This window comes from Peromyscus californicus, unplaced genomic scaffold, assembly GCF_007827085.1.
Source record: "Peromyscus californicus insignis strain IS unplaced genomic scaffold, ASM782708v3 Scaffold_22__1_contigs__length_63687245, whole genome shotgun sequence".
Lineage (NCBI taxonomy): Eukaryota > Metazoa > Chordata > Mammalia > Rodentia > Cricetidae > Peromyscus > Peromyscus californicus.
Genome location: NW_026294525.1, coordinates 7,316,335 through 7,339,421, shown reverse-complemented (window position 1 = coordinate 7,339,421; position 23,087 = coordinate 7,316,335). Strand labels below are relative to the sequence as shown.

Sequence of the window (23,087 nt, the reverse complement as noted above, 5' to 3'; positions counted from 1 at the left end):
GATTTATTTTACCATTACATTACAAAACAGCTCAGATGAAAATATGGGTCATGTCACAGAGAAAGAAAAGCTGTATTGTGTGAAGTCGAGGCCTCACACACTCACAAAAACAGATTTTTAAAGGTACTGACATTTCTCGTGCACCTTTAAAAACTGTACTTCTGAGTGAAATGGGGGAAGTGAGGAGTGGCGATGAACAAAATGAATTGTATGAATGTATGAAATTCTCCAAAAATACTACACTAAACCAATACTTCCTAGATTAGTACATCTTCATATATCAACAAAAACTTGGTGTTTATTCAAATTTGCTAAATGTTATCCAGTTCCATCATAATAAAAATAACTCAACAACTCAGAAAAGAACAGGAAACTTTTTCTTGTCAAGCCCTCAAAACTTGGTTTAGATAGCAGCTGTCCTTGGGTCTGAATACTTGATTGGTTTTTGAAAAATGCCCTTAGGAGTTTCTAGTTTGTCAAGCAAAGAGCATGCCAGACAACAGAGAACATTTTGTCACGCTCAGACACCATTCAATCATAATCGGAGTTTGACTTCAAAGCTTTCACAATTCAATTTTATTTAGAATTAAGAAAATATGACTGAGGAGAAGAGTGTAAGGGCAGAGCAAGCATTTGTCTTTTGTGGAACCACAGGGCAGAACAGAAGGGGGTGAATGGGTCCATTCCTCATTTGCCTCTGCGTTCACTGGTCACCCTCCACATATAGGTGACCCGCAGGCCCCTGACAGTGCTGGAGCCCTGGGAAGACACTCAGACTGATGTGGGAGCATATATCTGGGTCAATGGGGTCCCTTCACAGTGCAGATACTATGAGCAATACAAGAACAGAAAGCCCACAGCTTACGTGTTGCACAAATTCAGACCGCCATTTGTGACAATCTGGGGAATCACTAGAAAACCTGCACCTTTCCTCAAAAAAACAAAAACACCTAGCTTTTTATTACTTTTAGATCCTAGAAAAATAAGACTATATAGTTGGTACAAGATAAATTCCCTGTCTCATTGCTTGAGGTTCTAATGAAGCCCGAAGAATCTCAGATTCTTTAGAGGATAGCAATGTGATCAAGTTAAACATCAGTTGCACACTTTTGGAAAGGAAATATGTTAGTGACTTATAAATCAAACTGCTCAGCATTAGGAAGCTCTTCCTTACTATGCACTGTGTGTTGGCATTTCCCAAGAAGATGAAATCAGAGACACTGACTAGGGAAGAGACATTCACTTCTCCTCAAACCAGCACTCCAGCACATATACTGAGCTCAATGGTGTGTGTGTGTGTGTGTGTGTGTGTGTGTGTGTGTGTGTGTGTGTGTGTGCAAGAAATAAACTGCATTTGAATTAAGATTAAAAACTCTCTTATGCCAAGTTTAATAATTATTGATTATAGTCAGGGGATAGTTTTAAGTATCATTTATCATGTGACATAAATCTCTTAAGTACTTTTAGGGCTCCTCTACTTTTTGATAGGAAAAAAAATGTATGACCTAAGACAATTTAACTCCTATTGATATCACATGATCAGAATGGAACTATGTAATTTGACACAGACTTTCAAGTAACTATTACTTTGTATAAATATAAAATTAATGTATGTTCTTTGTTTCTGAGTAGTGAGATTAACATCCCTCAAAGAATCTTTTTTAAATTACTGCTTTTACTTTTGAGATTATAATTCCATCGTTTTCCCCTTTCCTTCAAAGCCTCCCATCCATCCCTCCTTGTTCTCTTTCAAATTCATAGCCTCTTTTTCTATTAATTGTTGTTAAATACATACATATATATTTTAATAATGACCTTGGTCATTTGTTGCTTTTTTTAATGATTTATTTATTTATTTATTTATTTATTTATTTATTTGTTTATTTATTTATTATGTATACAATGTTCTGTTTTCATGTATCCCCGCAGGCCAGAAGAGGGCGCCAGATCTCATTACAGATGGTAGTGAGCCACCATGTGGGTGCTGGTAATTGTACTCAGGACCTCTGGAAAAACAGCAAGTGTTCTTAACCTCTGAGCCATCTCTCCAGCTCCTGTTGCTTTAAAGAGATAATTCATTTCACCTGAAGAGATGCTCATCCCCGAGCCCTGACGCCCAGCTGACAGGTGTGAAGGGAGAGGAGACACCCTCCCAGCTGCCTGAGAATTGGATCATGTACACTGACATACCACTGAGGTCATGGGTTTCAGCAGGGAAATGTTTGATAGTAGGACTTCATGCCTCCAGGAGGCTTGGAATGTAGACATGCCTTGATATTAGGCCCTCTGGGTTCTCCTTAGCCTATATGTGTGTAAATGAGATAAAAACGTGTTCTCTAACATACAGACAGATGCAGTATGGACATGATCTCAGGTGTTAAGGCTATTGAAGAAGGCAAAATATAAAAGAAAGTTTGCATAGCAAATGTGAAGTCTTCTGTCTTATCCAAAGTTGAATTGATTTCACTAGTGCAGAAACTTCTAATTGGTTGTGTCCCCTTTCAATCTCAAACATATTCCCTGTGAGCTGATCATTTAGGAAAGGCTAAGGTGTGTTTCAGAATGAATGCCATGCTCCTTCATAAAATAACAGTGATTACCATGCGTCTAAACCAGTTCAGAGTGCCCTGTCTACAGTGAGTTAAGGTGAACTGTATTTTTATGTGCTGTTTCCTTTGTGTGCGTGCATGTGGATTCAGAGGACATGTGGGTTTCAGTGTCTGTCTTCAGATACTGTCCATATCTTTTGCTTCATGACAGGGCTTCTCACTGAACCTATGATTCACCCAAGTAGGCAGCTAGCTGGCCAGAGAGCCTCAGAAATCTACCTTTCCCAGCCTCCCCCACACTGGCCATTACAAGTATGTGGCGCCACACCTGACTTTTTCAAAATGTGCATTCTGTGGCTCAAGCTCAGATCCTTCTGTTTGTAGTACAAGCGTTTTACCAGCCGAGCCATCCCCTCAGTCCCTGTATTTATTATCTCAATAACTAAGGATAAATCTTGATGCTACTGAAAATGATCTAGTTAGACTATATTTAAATATGTAAATAATAATTAAGAATAGGTTAGGAACTCTGCTCTTTTGAATTTTAAATATATAGAGAGAATCCAAGATGTCATATACAAGAGATAAGATAGTTTATATATATATATATATATATATATATATATCTTTTCATCTACCTGTTTATCACTCCATCTGTTGATCATATATATATGAACACACATATCACAATTATATAATCACATCTATTATTATATATAGCATAATTATACATATTCATACACATGCATATAATTACACTGAAGAATTCTGCTCTATAAAACAATACACTTTAATTTTGCACCAGAGGGAGGCTCACAAGGTTGCATCATGATTTGACATTTGTGATTGACATGTAGAACATTATTTTTCTTAAGATTTCTCTCTTTGGCATTTGCGGTCCCTGGCCCCAGTGTGAGGGAGAAGTTCTGTCTACGGCTGCTCCCTGCTCTCAGGATCTCTGTGATTACCTAGCAGACTGTGAGAGCAGGCCTGTCTAATGATTCAGCTCAAACACTGTACCTGTTACTGTTGACAGACTTTGCTCCTTAGAGAAGATAGGAGCTGCCAACTGGCTGTGACAGTTTGTGAACTAACACCGACGTTTGTGTTGGCACCATGACAGTGTCTACAGCTCCAGAAATGCATACAGCCACAGTAGGACTGGCCTGAGGTTTTTGAGAATTGAAAGTACAATATACAAATGATAAACATGAGAACAACATCATTTCAAAGACAACTCTGGAGCCCAGGGTCTCTGAGAAGCACCTCCGCCATCTGAAGTGTGTGTCCTGAAGAGGGGAGCGGTACCCAGAACAGAGAATAGTGTTCATCCTAGAGCCCATCAGCCACGTTAAGTTTTCTGACTTCCCACCATTTCAGAAAACAGCAAGGTGAGAGAGATGAGGCAAAAGATGAATGTCTGACAGCTGTGGAACGGAAACAGAACTACAGATGCTGGAGGAAAGACCAGCATTGTGTCTCATTTTCCTTTTTCTAGGCTTGAACTGGATCTTCTTTGACTTTTCTTTAATTACATCTAAATTTCACTGCAGGACTTTTAAACGGGCACATTTCAGTGTGACTTTTGAACTACACACTTGGGTCTGAGTCCTTGCTTCCCAGCAGGTAGATCCTAGACTGCTCAGGATCTTCCAGGCAGTAAGTGCCTGTTGTATGGTAATCAGGTTTGCAGCTGGCAGTCTCTGGGAAGTAAGGGCTTCCTGAACAATCCCACCCAGTGGAAGAGGCTGCAGGAAACTCAATTTAGAATTGGGTGGTCTGAACCTCAGGAGAAACATGGACTTGCAAACGGCATCTGAAGGGAGGGTAGTACTGGGAAGTGAGCTCTCAACCTGAGTGCATGTGTGTGTGAGTGTGTGTGTGTGTGTGTGTGTGTAGTGTACATGTTCATGTATGTGAGCATGTATGAGAATAGGCTCATGTGAATGTATATACATGGAGAGGCCAGAGATTAACCTGGTGTCACCCTCAAATAACTCTCTACCCCAGATTTTGAAATAAGGTCTCACTAATGCTGGAGATTACTCACTCAGGTAGACCGACCTGCCTGTGTTTGCCTCCACAGTGCTGTATTACAGACACATGCCATGCACTGTGCCTGTCCTTTTACGTGAGTGTGTGGGATTGAACTCAGGTCTCCTTGCCTTCATAGCAAGAACTTTTCCAACTGAGCCATCTCCCCAGACCTCCTAAACCCTTTCAGGGCACAGAAACATCTACTGGTTGTTATGGTTTGAGAGTGCAGGGAAAATGGTTTCTTTTTCTTTTTGAGATTATAATGACAACGTTCCCTTTCCTCTCTTCAAACTCTCCCATACAACCCTCCCAACTCCGCTTCAAATTCATGGCCTCATTTTTCACCAATTGTTATGGTGTGCATATATCTATATGTATAGACACATATATTCCTAAATATAACCTGCTCTGTCCTTATAATGTTACTTGCATGTATGCTTCCAGGCTGAACATTTGGCACTGGACAACCAATTGGTGTGCTCATCCCAGTGGAAGACCATCTCTCCCACTCCAAGCTTTCCTGTTGCCTTTATATGTCACCAGAGGTGGCTGCCTAGAAGTAACGCTGAAGTAATAACACAGGGAGAGTTTTGGTGAATGTGGTTAACACATTTGGATATTGGCATACTTCTGATAGGACCACCAGCTGAGAAGAAATCAGCTGACGCCTTCTGCCTCTATCCCAATCTCTTAGTAAACCCTGAGGATGCAGTTATACTCTAACTCACGAGTAATTAATTTAGTCAGACACTTACTGCTCTGGTTCCAGGGCAGCCTGGAGATTGGCACTCGCCACTCATCCGGTTTGGAATTAAGACATCTTCCCAGCAAGATGGACCCTTTGGGAAAAAACAAAAAACAAAAACAAATGAAACCATCATATCCTTGTGTACAATAGAAAAGCAAATGCTCTTCCTCAGACAATCTTGAAGCCTTCCTATTGAAACCATGGGATGACAGTGAAATGACGTGTATTATTACAATGATCCATATAGTGTGGCCAACGGACATGGTGGGGACTTTTCCAGATGTTCTTGTGGGCTCTGTTGGGTCAAAAGTATCCTCATAAATATACAAGAATAAATTGGTATTTGGCTCAAAAAGGTTCCTTTCTCGCTCCTTTGAGTCCCTGGCTCTATTTACATGTTGCTGTACAGAAGGCCATTCCAGAGCTGGGCTAACATTCTGCAGCTGGTCTACCCACCTTCCTTTACTCTATAGCAGGTATGTGTCACTCCCCAACAAGGGGCATGATGACTGATGACGTGGGTGTCCATTCCCTCACTGGACGTGGGTTTTGCTGGTGAAGACCTGGTCGGTCTACTAACATCACACAGCATCCCAGTACATAGAGGGGCCTGACACTGGACACACTATTCTATTAACCAAGAAACAAAACTTCAAATAACACTCAGAGCCCTTTAAATTTGCAAAGAACACTGAAAATAGTAGTGCTGATCCATGGACTCTTTGGGGGCAGCATCTCCACAATATGTATATGTCTTTGCCTGTTGCTGTGACTATTTGCATTTCAGTAAGTCTGATTCCCAGAACAGCACCGTGTGTGACAGGAAGACATGACCTCCTAATGACATCCAACGCCTCATGTCCTGTGTACATGGAAGCTTCTGGGTGCCAGGCATGTGTTGTGCTTGGAAAGGGTGTGCATCCCCACCATGTCATCAGTAGGAAATACCCATGTTTGCTCGCTTTTAAAATGGTGCTCGAACATTTTAAGGTTACAATCAATCTGACTCCATATAATTTTAGGGCCCCTCCATGCAGGGGTGGCCACTATGCTGTCTGATTGGATCTCAAGGTCCTGATACCTGATCACATGTCCGACTCCTCCTTCCCACATGCGTGCTTTTCTGTTTCTCATGTGCTTTTTTGGACTTCTCTACCTGAGCCTAAGAGGTTTTATGTGTGTGTGTGTGTGTGTGTGTGTGTGTGTGTGTGTGTGTGTGTGTGTGTCTGTGTGTGACTATTAATGCAAGCCTCACTTTATCAAAAGTATCCAGCAAAAAACCCAAAAGTCTACACAGGCCCCAAGCACCCAGACCAGAAAGAGCATGACACGTTTTATTCGCAGATGTTTTGAAGACAGCACTAACCAACTGGAAAGAACCCAGATCACCAGAGACCTGCACAGCTACCTGCAGCTACAGCAAACAGTTCCACCTGCTCCTAGCTCTGCGTCACAAATCCGTGTTAGAGCAGGAGGGCAAATGCTAAAGAGTTGTGAAAGGACAATGATGAGGGAGAACAGCTCAAGCCATGTCCCTCCAGGTAGCGGTCTCCTCTTCACTGACAACAGTGCCTGTATTTTAACGAAATGATTTTTCCTAAGTTCACTCCAATTTTAAATATTGACATTTAAATAAAAATATTCATGGGGATCACATGGAAAGGGGGGCAGTGTTGAATGCTAGTCTGGAGACCGCCTGCTCCCACTGTTCTGGGGACACACACACACTCTCACGCACACACATTGCCTCTGTGCTATCACTTGGTATCAGCTTAGAATCTAGCTGTGCATTAACACATGAAATCAATGAGATTTGAGACAGTAGAAATTGCTGATTCTTTTCTGGAAATGCTCAGTAGACAGCAAAGGGTAACTCATACCCTGTAGGGCCATAAGGGAACTGAGAGCTGAAAAAAAAAACAATTCAAAAGAGAGGAGAGGTGGGCAGAGAGAACCTGTAGCCACAGAATTTCATAAACAGAAGATCCTAAAATATATCAAGAAAATGGCCAGCTTACTTGCCTCAAAACAAAAATCAACACAAAATCCTAAAGTTTCAGCTATTCCTTCAAAGATCTGAGAGTCCTTCGAACCTATAATCACATCAGTCAGGTGGAGGAATGGTAAGAAGTACCCTGGGGACCCAAGCGGTGGAAGGGGGCTCAGGGAAGGACAGCTCACAGACAGCAGGAGGCTAAGGGTGCTGGTTTCACAACCTGTGACTTGGAGAGAAGCTGGGGGTGGGCAGTGTTTCTGTAAGTACGACAGGAAGGGCAGTGGACAAAGGACACAGGGTGGGTAGAGTTTCTGGCACAGGTGGTCTGACAGCCAGTGGCCTGGAGCCAGGTGGGAGAACATTTGGACAAAGGAGCAATGGATGCAGAGTCATCATTTACACCGCAGGAAGTAGATCAGTCACCGCGGGCCAGCCTAAGGACTATTTCAGTGCCAGCAATCGGCCTTGAGCAACGCAGAAAATTTACAGCAGAAACTAGTGAACATGTGAAGGTATACAAGGAGCCAGAGCCCCTGCCTAGAGCCTGCACAAGCCTGGTCTTTCTTCACCAGTGTACGAACACACACATATGCACCCACATTCACACGCACACGCACGCACGCACACACACACACACACACACACACACACACACACACACGCCATAGCACAGACACCACATGCTCATCCCATATATAAGCACACAGACATATGTGCACACAGCACACACACACACACAATCCTACAGAAAAACAGAGAACGTGTAGAAGGCTGAGCTCCACCTGTAAGACATTGCCATTCTATAGCAGCTAAGTAACCTAAACTTCAAAGGGGCCTGGGATTCGAACCCTTATGTCATTAGTCCACAAGCCACTGCTGAGCTGGACAGGTGTGCAGAAAGCAGGCCTGGGGCTACTGTGGTTAGGAAGGCTTGCTTTCAGTGCTGGCTTTTCCAGAGAGGGTTTCACTGTGTAGCCCTCGCTGTTTGGAACTCGCTCTGTAGACCAGGCTGGCCTTGAGCTCAGAGATCCACCTGCCTCTGCCTCCCAAGTGCTGGGATTAGAGGCGTGCGCCACCACTGCCAGGCTTCAGTGGCTCTTTGTTGGCATTTGGGAACTTGGAATTCTGAGAAGTGGCTCCGTGGTTCCCTCTCTGATGTGGGTGGTTCATCCCACCCACGATTCACCCACTATCTCCTTCCCCTCAGTGAGTCTGGAATTCTGCTAAGCCCTAGGCAGCTCCCATCAGCTCCCAGAGGGCTCTGCCCCTCTCCCCTTGTACCTCTCTCTACTGGTTTTGCTACAATGAATCTCAACCCTATCCATTCCTTTGGGCCTTCTGGGAGTGGCCATCAGGACACAGTGTTACACCATTAGTCACCAAGACAATGATTTTCAGCTACTCAGGGGGTCACCGCTCATCCTTAAGACCAAGTGTAAACATTCCTTTGAGGCTGTTTTAGAGTCACACTAGTGAAAAAATGCAGAATTTTAATTACAGTTACAGAACTAAATGTTTATTACTCAGGTCGAACATTGTGGAAGCAAACATGGGGAGGTGAAAGTGGAACCAGAGGGAGGGGGAGCGAAGGCATTCTTTTCCAAGTGGTCATCCTTACTGGAAGGCCATCTGCATGTCTGAGTTTTTTGTATATGCATGGTGTCTCGTTAGAACTACAAACGCTTCGGTTACAAGAGGGGAGCTGTGTTACATAGGACTCGAATCACACTCATTAGTCCCTTGGTGTCGTTTGAAGTGACGAGTTCACTGTGACAAACACTATCACACCCAGTGTGCATTGTTCTTACACACTCAGAAGGACCTGGGCATCTTGATCATTGGTGCATTACTACTGGCTATGAGCAGTGGTTATATCAGACTCATCTCCACCTTCAGCAACTTGGAAAAGGCCAATCAAATCTGAACAATGTGATGTAACTTACAAGCCACTTTTTAAACCAGAGTCATCCTTTGCACCCATATCTACTAGTCTTTCCTTGGTTTGACTCTGAATGTATCCCCAAAGCTTGTCTGTCTAGTCATTTTGAAACCATCCAGGGTCTACAGGGTTCTTGTGCCTTTCTTCACTCTTTGAGATCACTGAGTATTCTGACAGCAGCAGCATCAACTCTTCTTTTGGTCCAGGCACAAAGGTCACCTCTCCCAAGGATGAAAGAGCTCTCCAGCCTGGTGTCTGCTGAGTGTTGGCTTCTATGGCAGGTGGTGAGTTCCACTGAGCTGGGGGAGACTCTGAAAACTGTGGGTTTAAAAGTCATCCATTTTGCCAGGGCTAGCAGGGAGATAAGTGTGAGGCAGTGGTTCTCTGGAGCAGCATAGAATCATCTTACTCCTTATGAGACAGGAAAAGAAAATTGCACCTTAATGTCAACTGCAAAGAGACATGGATAACCCAAATCAAGGTTACATATGCTGCTAAGATTAACAGTTCCTGCCCCAAAAGTCTAGTGTAAGAGCAAATTCTTGTGTGGTAGGTTGAAAGAAAATGGCCCCCAGAGGGAGTGGCACTATTAGGATATGTGGCCTTGTTGGAGTAGGTGTGGTCTTGTTAGAGGAAGTGTGTCACTGTGGAAGCGGGCTTTGAGGTCTCATATATGCTCAAGCCATGCCAAGTGAGACAGACCACTTCCTGTTGTCTGTGCAAGATGTAGAACTCTCAGCTACTTCTCTAGCCCCATGACTGTCTGCACGCTGCCATGTTTCACTAGGATGATAATAGACTGAACCTCTAAACTGTAAGGCATCCAATTAAATGTTTTCCTTTCTATGAGCTGCATGGTCATGGTGTCTCAAGAGCAATAGAAATACTAAGACACTGTGCACGTCACAGAATTAATTTTTGGTATCTTAATTTTTTTTTTTTTTTTTTTTGGTTTTTCGAGACAGGGTTTCTCTGTGTAGCTTTGCGCCTCTCCTGGAACTCACTTGGTAGCCCAGACTGGCCTCGAACTCACAGAGATCCGCCTGGCTCTGCCTCCCGAGTGCTGGGATTAAAGGCGTGCGCCACCACCGCCCGGCCGGTATCTTAATTTTTAATGCTCAAACATTAATCAAAGTGTTTATGTAGCAATCCCCATAGCAGCCTGAGAAGGTAAAGAATTGCCTGTATTATACAAATAGATGCTGCACATGGTTATATGGAAAATGCATTGTTATTTTTGTTATGACTTCAAACCATAGCATAATGATGTAAGTAATAAAAACAATGCAGAATTCTGTTGAACACAGGAATAAACACAAGGTAGATGTGAATTTGTTCACAATACCTACATCACCAGGATGCAGGCTCTCCTTCAGAAGAGGCTCAGTACATCATGCCATCCCACAGCAGATTTAACTTTAACTTTGCCTCGTTCTGTGTTTAGAAAACATTATTTTATTTTTTGAAGTTAAAATCCCTTCTCTTTCCTTCCTCCTATCTCTTTCCATGTACTTACCATCACCCTCTCTCAAATCCATGACCTGTTTCTTCAATTTAAATTTAGAACATTTTTTTAATTGACCCTTGCACACTTCTTCAACAGATACATGGCAATTGTGTGCCAAATAATTATTTTCTACAATGGAAAGAAAGGTCTTTAGAAGATGAAAGACTTCAAGTGAAGTGTTGATATATGAGACCTAAAGGTTTGTGGGAACCAGTGTGCATAATGTGAGGTATATGTCATCGCTTAACAAAGAATCACTTGACTGGTTTTTGGAAATCGCACCTCTCTCTCTCTCTCTCTGACTCTCTCTCTGTCTCTCTCCCCCTCCTCCCTTCCTTCCCTCCTTCCCTCTGGCGCTCTCTCATCACAATAAGAGAACTACAGGAATTACTGCTATAGCTTGGATCTGAAGCATCCCCCTAAGGCCCATGTATTGAAGGCTTAGTCCACAGGTTGAGGCTGTTGAGAGGTGATGGAAATGCTAAGAGGTGGGAATCAGGCAGGAGGTCTTCTGGTCGTTAGGGGAAAAACCTTCAAGGAGACTATGTGACATCACCTCCTTTCTTTTTCCTATGCCTGGTCATGAGGTGACAGACCTATGGAATAAAACCTGCAGCCCAGTGAGCCCCAACAACCCATTTCTCCTGATAAGCTGATCATCTTGGGTGTTTGTCACAGCGACTGACTGACGTAGAGCTGACTCTCTCATGGCCACCACAGCAAGGTGAGCAAACCAGCAGCCTCATGGTCAATTCAGATCAGTACTGTTTATATAAAGTTCCTGTGCCGAGAAATGTCTTCACATTTTTAATTATTGAAAAGCATAAGAAAGAATATAATATCACATGGCATATGAAAATCATGTAAAGTTCAGATGGTAGTGTCTACAGCTAAAGGTCATTAGCCCATGGCCTCAGGTGGGCATGGCACAAAGCCCACGTTTCCTGTCAGTGCCTCCACGGGAAATGATAGTGCATAAGATTACAACAACAAGTGTTCCTCCACTTCTACATGGTGGCATATATTTTGCTATCACATAATCTTATGAGTTTGGATGAGTGGCTGTGACCTAGATCCCAAGGGAGAAGTCACCACAATTAAAAGCTTAGAGCTGTTTTCCTGAGCAATCTGAGATGGTGTTGAGGGAGACAGTAATTGGAAGCAGTGGTTCCTCCAGCTTGTGGAAATAGTAACTAGAGAACACATTCAAGGAACTGGCCTGAGCCATCAAAATCCCACAGAAAAGCATGATGGGAACGTTAAACACATCTTTTAAGTATGTGTTAGTATGTGTGGGCAGATGCTTGTGCACGGGCATACACATGTGTGTAGAGTGCAGAGGTCAACTTCCCATGCTGCTCAGGAGCTGTGTGCCTTGTTTTGTGAGACAGGGTCTCTCACTGGTCTGGAGCTTACCCATTTGGCTAGGCTCACCTGTACCAGGCCTTTTCTCTTGGGCCACCAACCAGCTCCCAAATCATGACACACAGACTGATAGTTTTGAATGCTCGGCCTTGCTTAGGCACGTCTCTAGCCAGTTTTTCTAAGTTAAATTAACCTGTTTCTCTTTATCTCCCTTCTGCCTCCGGGCTTTTTACCTTTTCTTCCTTTCTTGCTGTCTCTATGTCGGGCTGGCTGATGGCTGCCTGGCTTCTGTCCCCAGGCCTGTCCCCCCTTCTCTCCTTCTGTTGTTCTTTTCTTCTCTCCTCTCTCGAGGCCAGATTTCTCCTCTTATTTATTCTCTCCGCCTGTCAGCTCTGCCTATCCTTTCTCTGCTTAGCTATTGGCCATTCAGCTCTTTATTAGATCAATCGGGTGCCTTAGGTAGGCAAGGTGAAATGGATGTAACGCATTTCTACATAATTAAACACACTTGCAGCATAAACACCTTTACACAGTTAAAGTAATAGTTCGAACCATAAACAAATGTAACACATCTTTGCCTAGTTAAAATAATATTCTCCTCCACAACACTCACCAGTGATCCTGAGAGACCCCACCATCTCCATCCCTCCCCGCAAATGCTGGGACGACATGGGGGCCACTGTGCCTGTGTTTTCCACGGCTTCTTGAGGTAAAACTCAGGTCCTCATGCCTGTGTGGCAAGCACCTGACACACCGTCTCACCGGCCCTGACTGAACACACCTGCGGGATGCATCGGAAAAATGATCCCGAGGAGAAGAGAGCAGAACAAAACCTGCAAAGTGTGAAGTTTCAGAGTTATTGTTAAAAGTTACAGAACTAATCCAAAAGTCATTCTGACTAGGTTTTTCAATGCCCAACCAAGGGGAAAACGGAAGCATTTAGCTGGCTATTTTATATTCAAATATCATCCTGACAAAATCCAGCGACTCCCAAAGAAGACTGTTCCTGAATGACTTAAAGGAACAGCATTGTGTGCTCCTTCTTGTGTGGTACCTGCCTTGCTGCTGAAAGTAAATCATCAGCCCTACTCTTTGAAATGGCACTATGAAGCCTAGCTGCTCATGGCCCCCTGCATGATTCTCACAGTAATTTTACTTAACTGTACTTTAGCAGCTATCTCATGTCACAATCAAATGTGCTGCATTTAAAATATAATTAAACTTAATTTGAAGTACAATGAGACCGAGGGGACTAAAATAAATTTGATATTCAAACGTGGTGCTCAGCACTGTGAGGCCGTCTTTACAGCAGCTGCACTCAGAGGGCCAGGTCCTTCCTTTATCCCTGGTTCTCCATCTGCCACAGAATGCTAAGAAGGAGGCCCACTGAAGCCCACAGATCTGCTGCTCATCTCTACCCATATGCCTGGACTGAGGCCACTGACCCATTCCAAGCTTAACTCTTGACATCCGAGAGGTGATGAGCTGAAGGCCGCCTTCAAGCAGAGCGGCAGGGGTGCCAGCAACAGATGACAGCTTCGCACAGCCTGGTACTCGCGGACTTTTCAAAAATGGCAACTGTTGTATTATTTCTTAGTTCTCAAAATAGAACTTCCTGAGAATGAATTTATTTATTTATTTATTTATTTATTTATTTATTTATTTATTTATTTATTTATTTATGTTTTTAGCAATAGCTGAGCTCCAAGAGGTTAATTCCAAGGGGACTGACTGAACTCCACTGGGTAATTTTTAATTATTTTCTGTGTCTCCCCTTCTCTATGGCTCCACCACTCCTGGTGATCAGGGCACGAGCTGTAGTGGGTGGCATGGAACTCTGCTAAAACATAGGCCTCTATCTGTCACACAGTGTTGTTCTTCTGGTCCCTCTTCCTCCAGCAAATGCAAAGATGCCCTGCTTCAGACAGAGCATAAGGTTGCAGTTACAGCAAAGCCTGGCAAACACAATGAGTTAGTGGGGGGTGGGGGTGAAGGAGAAAGTTCTGGGAACAAAAAGAGTACTAAACTCACCAGATATTTATTGAATAGATTTTAAACCTATATGAACACAGAGACAGAAAGACACACACACAGAGCATCCAATTTTTGTACCTATATTTATAAAAAATAAGTTATTTTTCTTATAGATTCCATGGAGTAACACAAAGTTGGTATAAATGAAATAAATATGCTCATTCAAATGTATATTTTAATGCCTATATCACGTATAGGTAAGATATAAAGCAACTGTACCCCCACACACATTCACGAACTCACATACATATATGCACATACACGTGTGCACATAAATGGTGAGAATGTGAACTGCTATCACTACTATATGTACTAATTACAGGTCAAATAGGACTCAACTGCCCAGTTCTTAAGTGTTTGCTCATAACAGATAAAAACATACCCATGAGTTAAATGTGAATATTCTCAAGTTTATTCATAGTGGTCCTAAACTGGAACACCCCACCACCACCACCAATATCCACTAGAACATGCATAGACATAATGTGGTGTTGGCAGAATTAACTGACCTGTGGCTGTAACTCCAAGGGTGTCATCTCTGTGTTGCCTATTGGCTGGAAGCACCCCACAGTCCCTGGCTTTGCTAGGACCCTCAACTAGGCAAAGCTTCCTTCATCAAGCCAGAGAGGCTGGCTGCCTTGTCTCCCCAATGCTATCTCCCGTCATGTGGTCAAGGAAAGTCTCAGACAACAGTGAGGGACTCCATGTTGCCTCACCACTTAGAGAGAAGCCATAGGCCCTATACACACTCAAAAGGACAATGTTTCACAAAAACATGGACGACAGGATGTGGGAGGTCACTGGGTCACCTTTGTCTACATCTATGCCACATCCTATCTGATGAGGAGAAAGATGTTTCAGGAACGGAGGAAATAATAATCCCACTTGTGACTTAATGCCAAGAGCCCAGGATGTGACTATTATGTGCACACTTCCACGTTCAAACATGTGGATATTTCAACCATGCCCTGGAATTGTTCTTTCTTATCTTAGGAGATATAAAAAAAATAAATGCTGACTGGAGCCAGCAATGAATTCCTATTTATTTTTGTAAGTTAAACTTAAAAAAATTCCACATATTTTATAGCAACAAAAATGGAGACATACTTTACTCTAATGAAAGGCCATACTCTTTTAAAACTTCATTTTATATCCATGACTTCTTAAAGGAAGAACATTTGACCTTTCACTCAACTGCAGGCATCTGTACAGTAAATTCTATAGAAAAAGTGAATACTGAAGTCTACGTAAAGAGATTCATAGCTCTTAGTTATCAGTTCCTGCTACTAATTACTTAAAGCAAACATTACTGGGAAGAAATGATGATTATGATAATAAGATTATTAGTCTAGCCCTTGTTGATGTATTTCATAAATTATTTTAATACTATACCAATAATTCAAATGCCCATCATTTTAAAATATTTATATATTTTAGTGTACAAAGGAGCTAGATCAAGCAAAATGATTATATGACTTCTAGTTAATCTCTAAGAGAATGATGATTATGATAAAAGGCTGGGTCATGACCTTGTATTAATACAGAGCTGCATTGTTTACAGGTGTCCACATTCCCCTGGCTGACTTTGATCCCAGAGCTGACTCGTTAATGCTGAGTTCTGAGCCTCACCTGGATGGTCTGTTGCATACATTAGGGTGACTCAGACTGGTTTCTTAAAGAAATCCTGGAGCCCAGCATCCATTTGGCTCTCCTACTTAGCCAATGGAACTTCTCTGACTGTTACATCCCCAGTTTGTGTCTTCAGAAAAGGACATGGATATCCTCCATTGATTTGCTCATCTTCAGGACGAGGATCTTGCTTTGCTTCATCATGTGCAATATTTGACCCCATTTCTTATTGCAAACTATATTCATACTGTAATAATGTTTTATCCCAAAATAATTTTAAAATCAAGAAACAAAGCTTTAATATTCAAGAGAATAAACAGGGTTAAATAGATAATTATTACATATATTTTTGAGCATGCATGGCAATGGCAGTTGACCTAGACTCGTGGAAGAATCAGTAAATATTAAACATGCATTAGAGGAAGCAGGAACTAAACACCCCACAAAAAAGGTCCCATCATCCCAACAAAGATTTTGAACCTCTAAACTCTACAAATGCCTCCATTAATTCAGGCTAATTGGTTTAACATTGTTATGTCTTACCACTGTACTAGTAAAATATAGTAACTACAGTTTATTGTCAAGTAAGACAAGGAGTGAGTTAATTAGTGTGAAATCATTTTAGCCAGTAACACTCGTTGTCAGTGAAGGGACTTGTCAATAGTAGAAAGGAGTGGATTCACACATTTATCTCACTTCACAAGATCACAAACCAAGTGTCATTTCTGAGTACAAAGACACACAGCAGGCAGTGATGCAGCTGTTGCTGATGACATCACGGCCCTGAGCAAGCATGTGGATCTGTGGTGACTAGTAGAGGCTGCTGTGCAACTCAACCATGGCTTAAAAGGGACATCTCAGCTGGCTTGGGATATTCCCCCAAAGAACTGGAGTAATTCTAAACCATACAAGACATAATTTGGCATAACTTAATAAGACATAACATTTTTCCCCTTGAGACAGTGTTTCTCTGTGCAGCTTTGGCTGTCCTGGAACTCTATAGACCAGGCTGGCCTTGAACTCAGAGATCTGACTGCCTCTGTCTCCTAAGTGCTGGGATTAAAGGCATGTGCTGCCACTACCCAGCAAGACAAAACTTCTTATACTAAGTTGTATTTCATATATCAAGTCAAGTGTCTTTGGGGGATGGAGAGATGGCTCAGAGGTTAAGAGCACTGTCTGCTCTTGCAGAGGACCTGGGTTTGATTCTCAGCACCCACACAGTAGCTCACAGCTGTCTGGAACTCCTGTTCCAGGAAATCTGATGCTCTCTTCTGATGTCCACAAGGACAAGGCATACAAGTGATGGACGGACATACATGCAAGGCAAAACACTCATATAATAAAAACAAAATAACAGATATAGATTAAAAGAAAATGTCAAGTGTCTCTAAGCTATGCTTATGGCATGCATTTCCCTTGTAGGGGAATTATAAGGGACAATCTTTTTAAAATTCTGCCTTATTGCAGGTGAAGAGACTCTTGGTCTGGCTGAACATTCTGCCTAGTTTTGGAATAACCAATCATTGTCATTGTTCCCTGAGTGCCTGCCACCCAGCTTATGACTATGCCTAATGCATCAAATGTTAAACAATGTGTTTATTCCTTCATAATTTCCAGCTACCAAACTCGTCCTCGCCCACTAGATGCCTTCAATTACATCATGAAGTGCTGACAGTTTTGCTGGCGGCACATGCCAGGGATGGTAAGATTTAAATGGCAGTGATTGCTTTTCTGCTCTGTTGCTTTGAATTTAAACAATGAAGACAAACAAGGACTTACAGAGACAGACATAAGTGTTTTATGCACTCTTCACGGGTTTAATTTAGGAGAACCATATGATTATCATCATCTGTTCTAGTTCTCCACCAAAAATAATCTAGCTGCTGCAGAGAGGGAAATTCCGATCAGAGGTGGTTTAACTCAGCATAACATCTCTAGCCATTGCAACTGTATCTAAGAAGACTAGCATCAGGACCCTCCTTATCTCAGCTTGGTAATTAGGCTTTGGACTGGTCTCTATTTATTAAACGAGATAAGAAATTTATTAGCTTTCTACAGATTAGACAGACACCATCATTATATACACATTATTGTTTAGTTTTCTAAACTTTCTGAAGGACACATCATATCTGATATGTACCAAGCTACTTTGGATCCCCCACCCCAAAAGGCTAAAGTTGAGTTTAGCTTGATTTTCTACTTTCACTTTTCTAGAAAGGGAAAGGAAGAAATAACACAGCAGATGGTTGAAACCACATAAACAATTATATTGTATTCAATTTTCTGTTGCTTCAACATTATTTACTGCCCATGAGTATGCTTCAGTCTGGGGACAGTGTTATGTTCACTAGCCGGAAGCTAGACATTTTGTAGTGGTGGAGGTGACAGCTTTAGATGGTCTTGTAGGACTTCAGTGAGCAGCTGTCTAGATAAGGACTTGGCAGAAACTGTGAGGAAAATTACTTGTCAGAAGTGGAAAGAACAATGGACTGGGATGAACATAGAAACAGGCACTGGGTACACAATGAGCGGGCTCCAGCCTGCTTACCTCGAATGACGGTGTTCTTATTAAAGAATACCTCATCCATATTGCCAAGGGTGTGGATTCAAATCTTGTCTTTAATGCTTGGTGCTTTAGGTTCTGGGAAAATGCAAGACCTTCTTCATCAAAATGATGAAAGCAGGAGATTTAGGGCCACAGAACAATCTATTTGTCCTTCGAATGTTACAGTGGCAAGAATATTAAACAAAACAAAATATGGTTCAGTTTAATATGAATGGAACATTATCTCTACTCTGAAAATATTTTTCTGATCATTTGAATTTCAAATGCTTCCTCCCCCTCCTACCTCACCTTTTCCTTTTCTCTCCCTCTCTTTTCCCTTCTAATCTTATTTTTAGCATCTCTCATCTCAGGAATCAATTATAATTAAGGCCCACTCACCTCTAAAAATCACTTTGGCCTATTTACTTATGGTCTAGTTAGAAACAAGAGGAAGAGTCTCAATTTTTGATGAAAACAAAATAAATTTGGGCTCTCTCAGAACTGCTTTCATTGACTGAGAGTCACAACAAAAGTGTTTTGAGTGGCCTGTACTTCTCTGTAAGAGTTTACTCAAGATATTAGTCTGCTATTCATGTCTCCCTTTGGGCTCAATATTTAATCTAATGAAGCCATACATACATATACATACATACACACACATATACATACATACATACACACACATACACACACACACACACACACACACACACACACACACACACACACATATATATATATATATATATATATTTCTACTGACAGAATTTAAGGAGTACAATACAGAGAATAAGGAAGGTCCCATGTCAATCAGCTGTGATTTGCTAAGCACTTTCCTAAGTAATGCAATTACATCTCTTCCATGAATGATATCTGAAATAAGAATTTAAAATCCAAAAATAGTTTTCTACAGAAAAGTAATACTTTTCTTTAAATTATTTGTGCTTTTAAGGTTTTTTTTTTCTTTTTGGATGTTTTATCACAAAGAAATGATAAATGTTTTACAGGACTTTACTAATTACGTTGAATTAAACATTGTACAGTCTATCTATATTGAAGCGGCATATTATATTCCATAAAATATATGCTGTTTATTCATGGGCTATTTCTGTGTATAGCAATTGAAGTTTAACACCTAAGGAATGTGGTAGAAACTTAAAATTTTAACTTAAACTTTGTTCCACCGAAACTGATTGGCCAGTGGCTATAGATTCTGGATTCTAGCATTTTCTATTTTCAGTTCTAAGTCTCCATGGTTCCCACACCTGCTCAAAGTCTCTCCAACTGCATTTGACAGCTTCTCATTTCTGAATATGCATCTCAGCACCAGCCTTGCAGCTTTGGCATGCTCATTTTTTTATTTGAAACAGCATTCAGAAATTTGGTCACAGAAGTAATTGCATTGTGATATTATTTAGAAACCAAAAGACAAAGGGAAAACCCAGAGTGTTTCTTGCCTCAAATTATGCTCTGGTTTAAGAAAATGTCTCTCAAAACCATACCTGTAGTTAATTAATTCAAATCACATCCACCACTGTATTGCTCAAGGCCAAGAAAGACAATAACATTTTCTTTAGAACTCATAAAGCTTCTCTAAGTTTTACAAGAAAGCCACCTTTGCAGACACATCCCAGGCTCTCAAATTGTCTCCTCTCTATCTCAAAATGATGATGTGAGGTAGAGCTATCTTGGATATTCATCATGGCAGTTACAAATAACTCATGTGCAGCTCAGGAGACAATGGCTCATTTGGTAAGTGCTTGTCTTGGAACTATGAGGACCTGAACTCAACCCACAGAAACCAGTAAAAAACATTAAAATGGTAGGCATAGTGGAATGTGCACATAATCCCAACTGTGGAAAGGAAAAGAGGTTCTCGGGTGCTTGCTGGCCAGCTAATCTAGTATCTCTGATGAGTTTGAGGTCACTTGGGGGCCTGGCATCAAAGAAAAGAGTTGGTGGGGCCTGACAGACAATGTCCAAAGTTGTCCTCTGGCCTCCATACACAACCATGCACACACTACCATCTGTACATACTACCATAACCATAAGGAAAAAACAACAACAAATAATTCACTGGGAATAAGTATTTGTGATACAACCCACTCCACTGTAGAAAGATTTCTGGTTTGCTGGTGTGAGTAAGTTACCATTAAGTATAAAGAGTAGCACTGCTGTGCAAAATTTCACATTAACATCTTAGGAAGAATGGGGGCACAGTGGGAGCTGGCAAGCTCCGACTGTGACCCCCCTTCATCTTCACACAGAATCATAAAGCCAGACCTGTCTCAGACTTTCCTTTGAATGTGAGATGATGGTCCACTGGGAGTCAAGAGACCTGACAGCTGATGACCCGACAGTCATGAGGGTAGAGAAAAATCAGCATAAAATTCTAGGAGCTGAGCACTGGGGCCTTTTCAGAGGCAGAAATAGCTGTTCACAGCTCAGCAACCCCTGACAGCACCGTTTGATCAGAACAAGGTCAAGGACAGGATACAAGGGGACATGGACCTGAAGTTTAAGGGCTCAGGAAGCAGCAATCTGTCTGGAAGTGCAAGAAGGATGTTTGGGAATAATGAGGAGACTTCCTATTTTGCATCTCCAAACCATGTCCCCAAATGCTGCATAGATCTAGACCCTCTTCTCTGGATCCAAACCAAACCAATGCCTTATTTGGATGGCTACAGCTCTTGCTGACTACTGCACGGCTATCATACCCATTCTCTCAAGCAGATGTACATGCCCACAGAGGGATGCTTCTCCTGACATCTCCTGCAGTGGTCCCACCCATCTCAGGACCATGTGTAGGCTGGGTCCCAGTGGGGCTCAGCACACCCTCTTACCTGTCAGCTAGTCTCCACATATCCCAGCCCATTTCCTTGCCACCCACTGCATATAAACCCACAATTCCAATCAGAAGGAATTGTAACAACTGCAGTAATATTCTAATCTTGCTGGAACCCTCTCCTACTCAGGGAATCCTTTGATTTCCTAGTGTTTGGGGAAGAGTTAAATAATATCACCATGTTTATAGGGCCAAGATAAAGTTGTATCGAAGTTCTTCTCACTGGAAACCACACCTCATGCCTTCTATCACATATTTCTCTCTTTCTGTTACTACCTATTGTGAGCACATAAATCCCAATGTCCAGGTTGTCACTTTCAGCTGCTGCCTGAAGTTTCCCAGCAAGTGCACCCCCATGACCCTTCCCAGCTGTCCGAGTTGATGGAACAGAAGTTGGCTTGCCCTCAAATAAAGTGCAGAATAGCGGCTACCATCTTCTGTGTCAATTACAACTTAGTGACCAGGTGGTTCCCGAGAGACGGCAATAGGAAAGAGACCAGACTTAGAACAACAGTTTCTGAGTTCGAGACTCAATACTTTGCACCCAGTGGACAAGGCATTCAAATTCTAAAGTGCTCAAGTTACATTAGCTCTTGGTGTCTCACAGGATGTTTTTAATATTTCTGAGAACGAGACAAACAAAGCATATAGAAAGTGCTTCTCTACCTCTCAAACACTGAACTATCATTAACTATTTTCTTTTACTGAGTCATGACAAAAGAATCTTGAATGAAATCTGTAGTGTTAGAGTCACATGGAGCGGTGCTTTCACTGTAACTTGAAGGTTTGGGTACCAAAGAAGGGAACAATGATTTTCTTTCAGATCACAATCGCTATTTATCTTCATACTGTACTACTGTGTAGTAACAGAATGCTAAATGTCCTTCCACAGATCCAACCTGTTGTCTTAGGAATTAAAAATAGAAATTAAAATAATCTACTTGCTGTCAAAATAACTTGCAGCCAAGCAGCTGTCCAGCGAGGCATAGAGCTGGTAACTTCACCATAGTGAGTGCTCAGGAACTTCTGACACACCCTGCTCAGAATACCCACAACACACACATCTCCTACACATGAACTGGAGCTGTTTTAGGAATGGGGAGGTTGGTGTCCCTTCACTTTTCTGAGGTTACTGTGAAGAATGTATGTCTGCTAAAGCTAACATTAGCCTAGGGAATTCTAAGCACTTTATCAGAGTCGTAAAATTTTGAAGAATTAAAATTATGTGTGAAGCCCATATAAATGCCAACGACAGACATGATACCTGTCTAGATCTTATGGGACAAAAGCTGCCATAGGCTTTCTACTCATATTATCCAGACGATCTCCAGGGCTAAGCCAGCATTTCCCTGTCTGAATTAGAATGATACGTTAAATGCTCTAAAGCCAAATCATGGGCTCTTTTGAAGTCAGGCTTAAGGTTTGTCATTTCTCAGGTTGAGAGATGGCCCAGTTGGTGAAGGGCTTGCCTCCCATGTACAAGGACCTGGGCTTGGGTCCTCAGAACCTACATGAAAAGCTGGCCATGGCAGCTTGTGCTTATAATTCTGGACCTGGAAAGAGGATCCTCTTGCCTCCATCTGTGCTCTGTGTACACACACATGCACACAGTCACACACACACACATACACACAGTGATCACACACAGTGCACACTCACATACACAGTGTACACTCTCACACACACAGTAAAGTAAATCTTTAAGAAAACAAAACTAAGTATTTCAATTCATCTGTAATAGCTACTACAGCAGACTAATGCATGCATTCATCACTTGACATTTATAAATGTATATATTATCATTTATTTGAAAATTCATCTAAGCTCTGTTTTTACAACCCAAATAACACCAAATAATGTTGTTATAGTTAGGCTGTGGAGTGTCCTCCA

The 23,087-nt window shown here is 41.9% G+C and overlaps 1 protein-coding gene across 5 annotated transcripts in view; it reads right to left on the bottom strand.

Annotated features, from left to right (window-relative positions):
- Nucleotides 1-23,087, bottom strand: part of Prkn (parkin RBR E3 ubiquitin protein ligase) — a 1,215,691-nt gene that overhangs the window by 612,147 nt on the left and 580,457 nt on the right. For all 5 annotated transcript variants that reach the window (XR_008221125.1, XM_052750832.1, XM_052750833.1 and 2 more), the window contains exon 5: nt 5,342-5,425. Coding sequence is in view for 4 of the 5 variants with exons in the window: in XM_052750832.1 (XP_052606792.1) it covers nt 5,342-5,425 (84 nt within the window). In the remaining variant the exon portion in view is untranslated. The remainder of the gene's footprint in view (nt 1-5,341; nt 5,426-23,087) is intronic.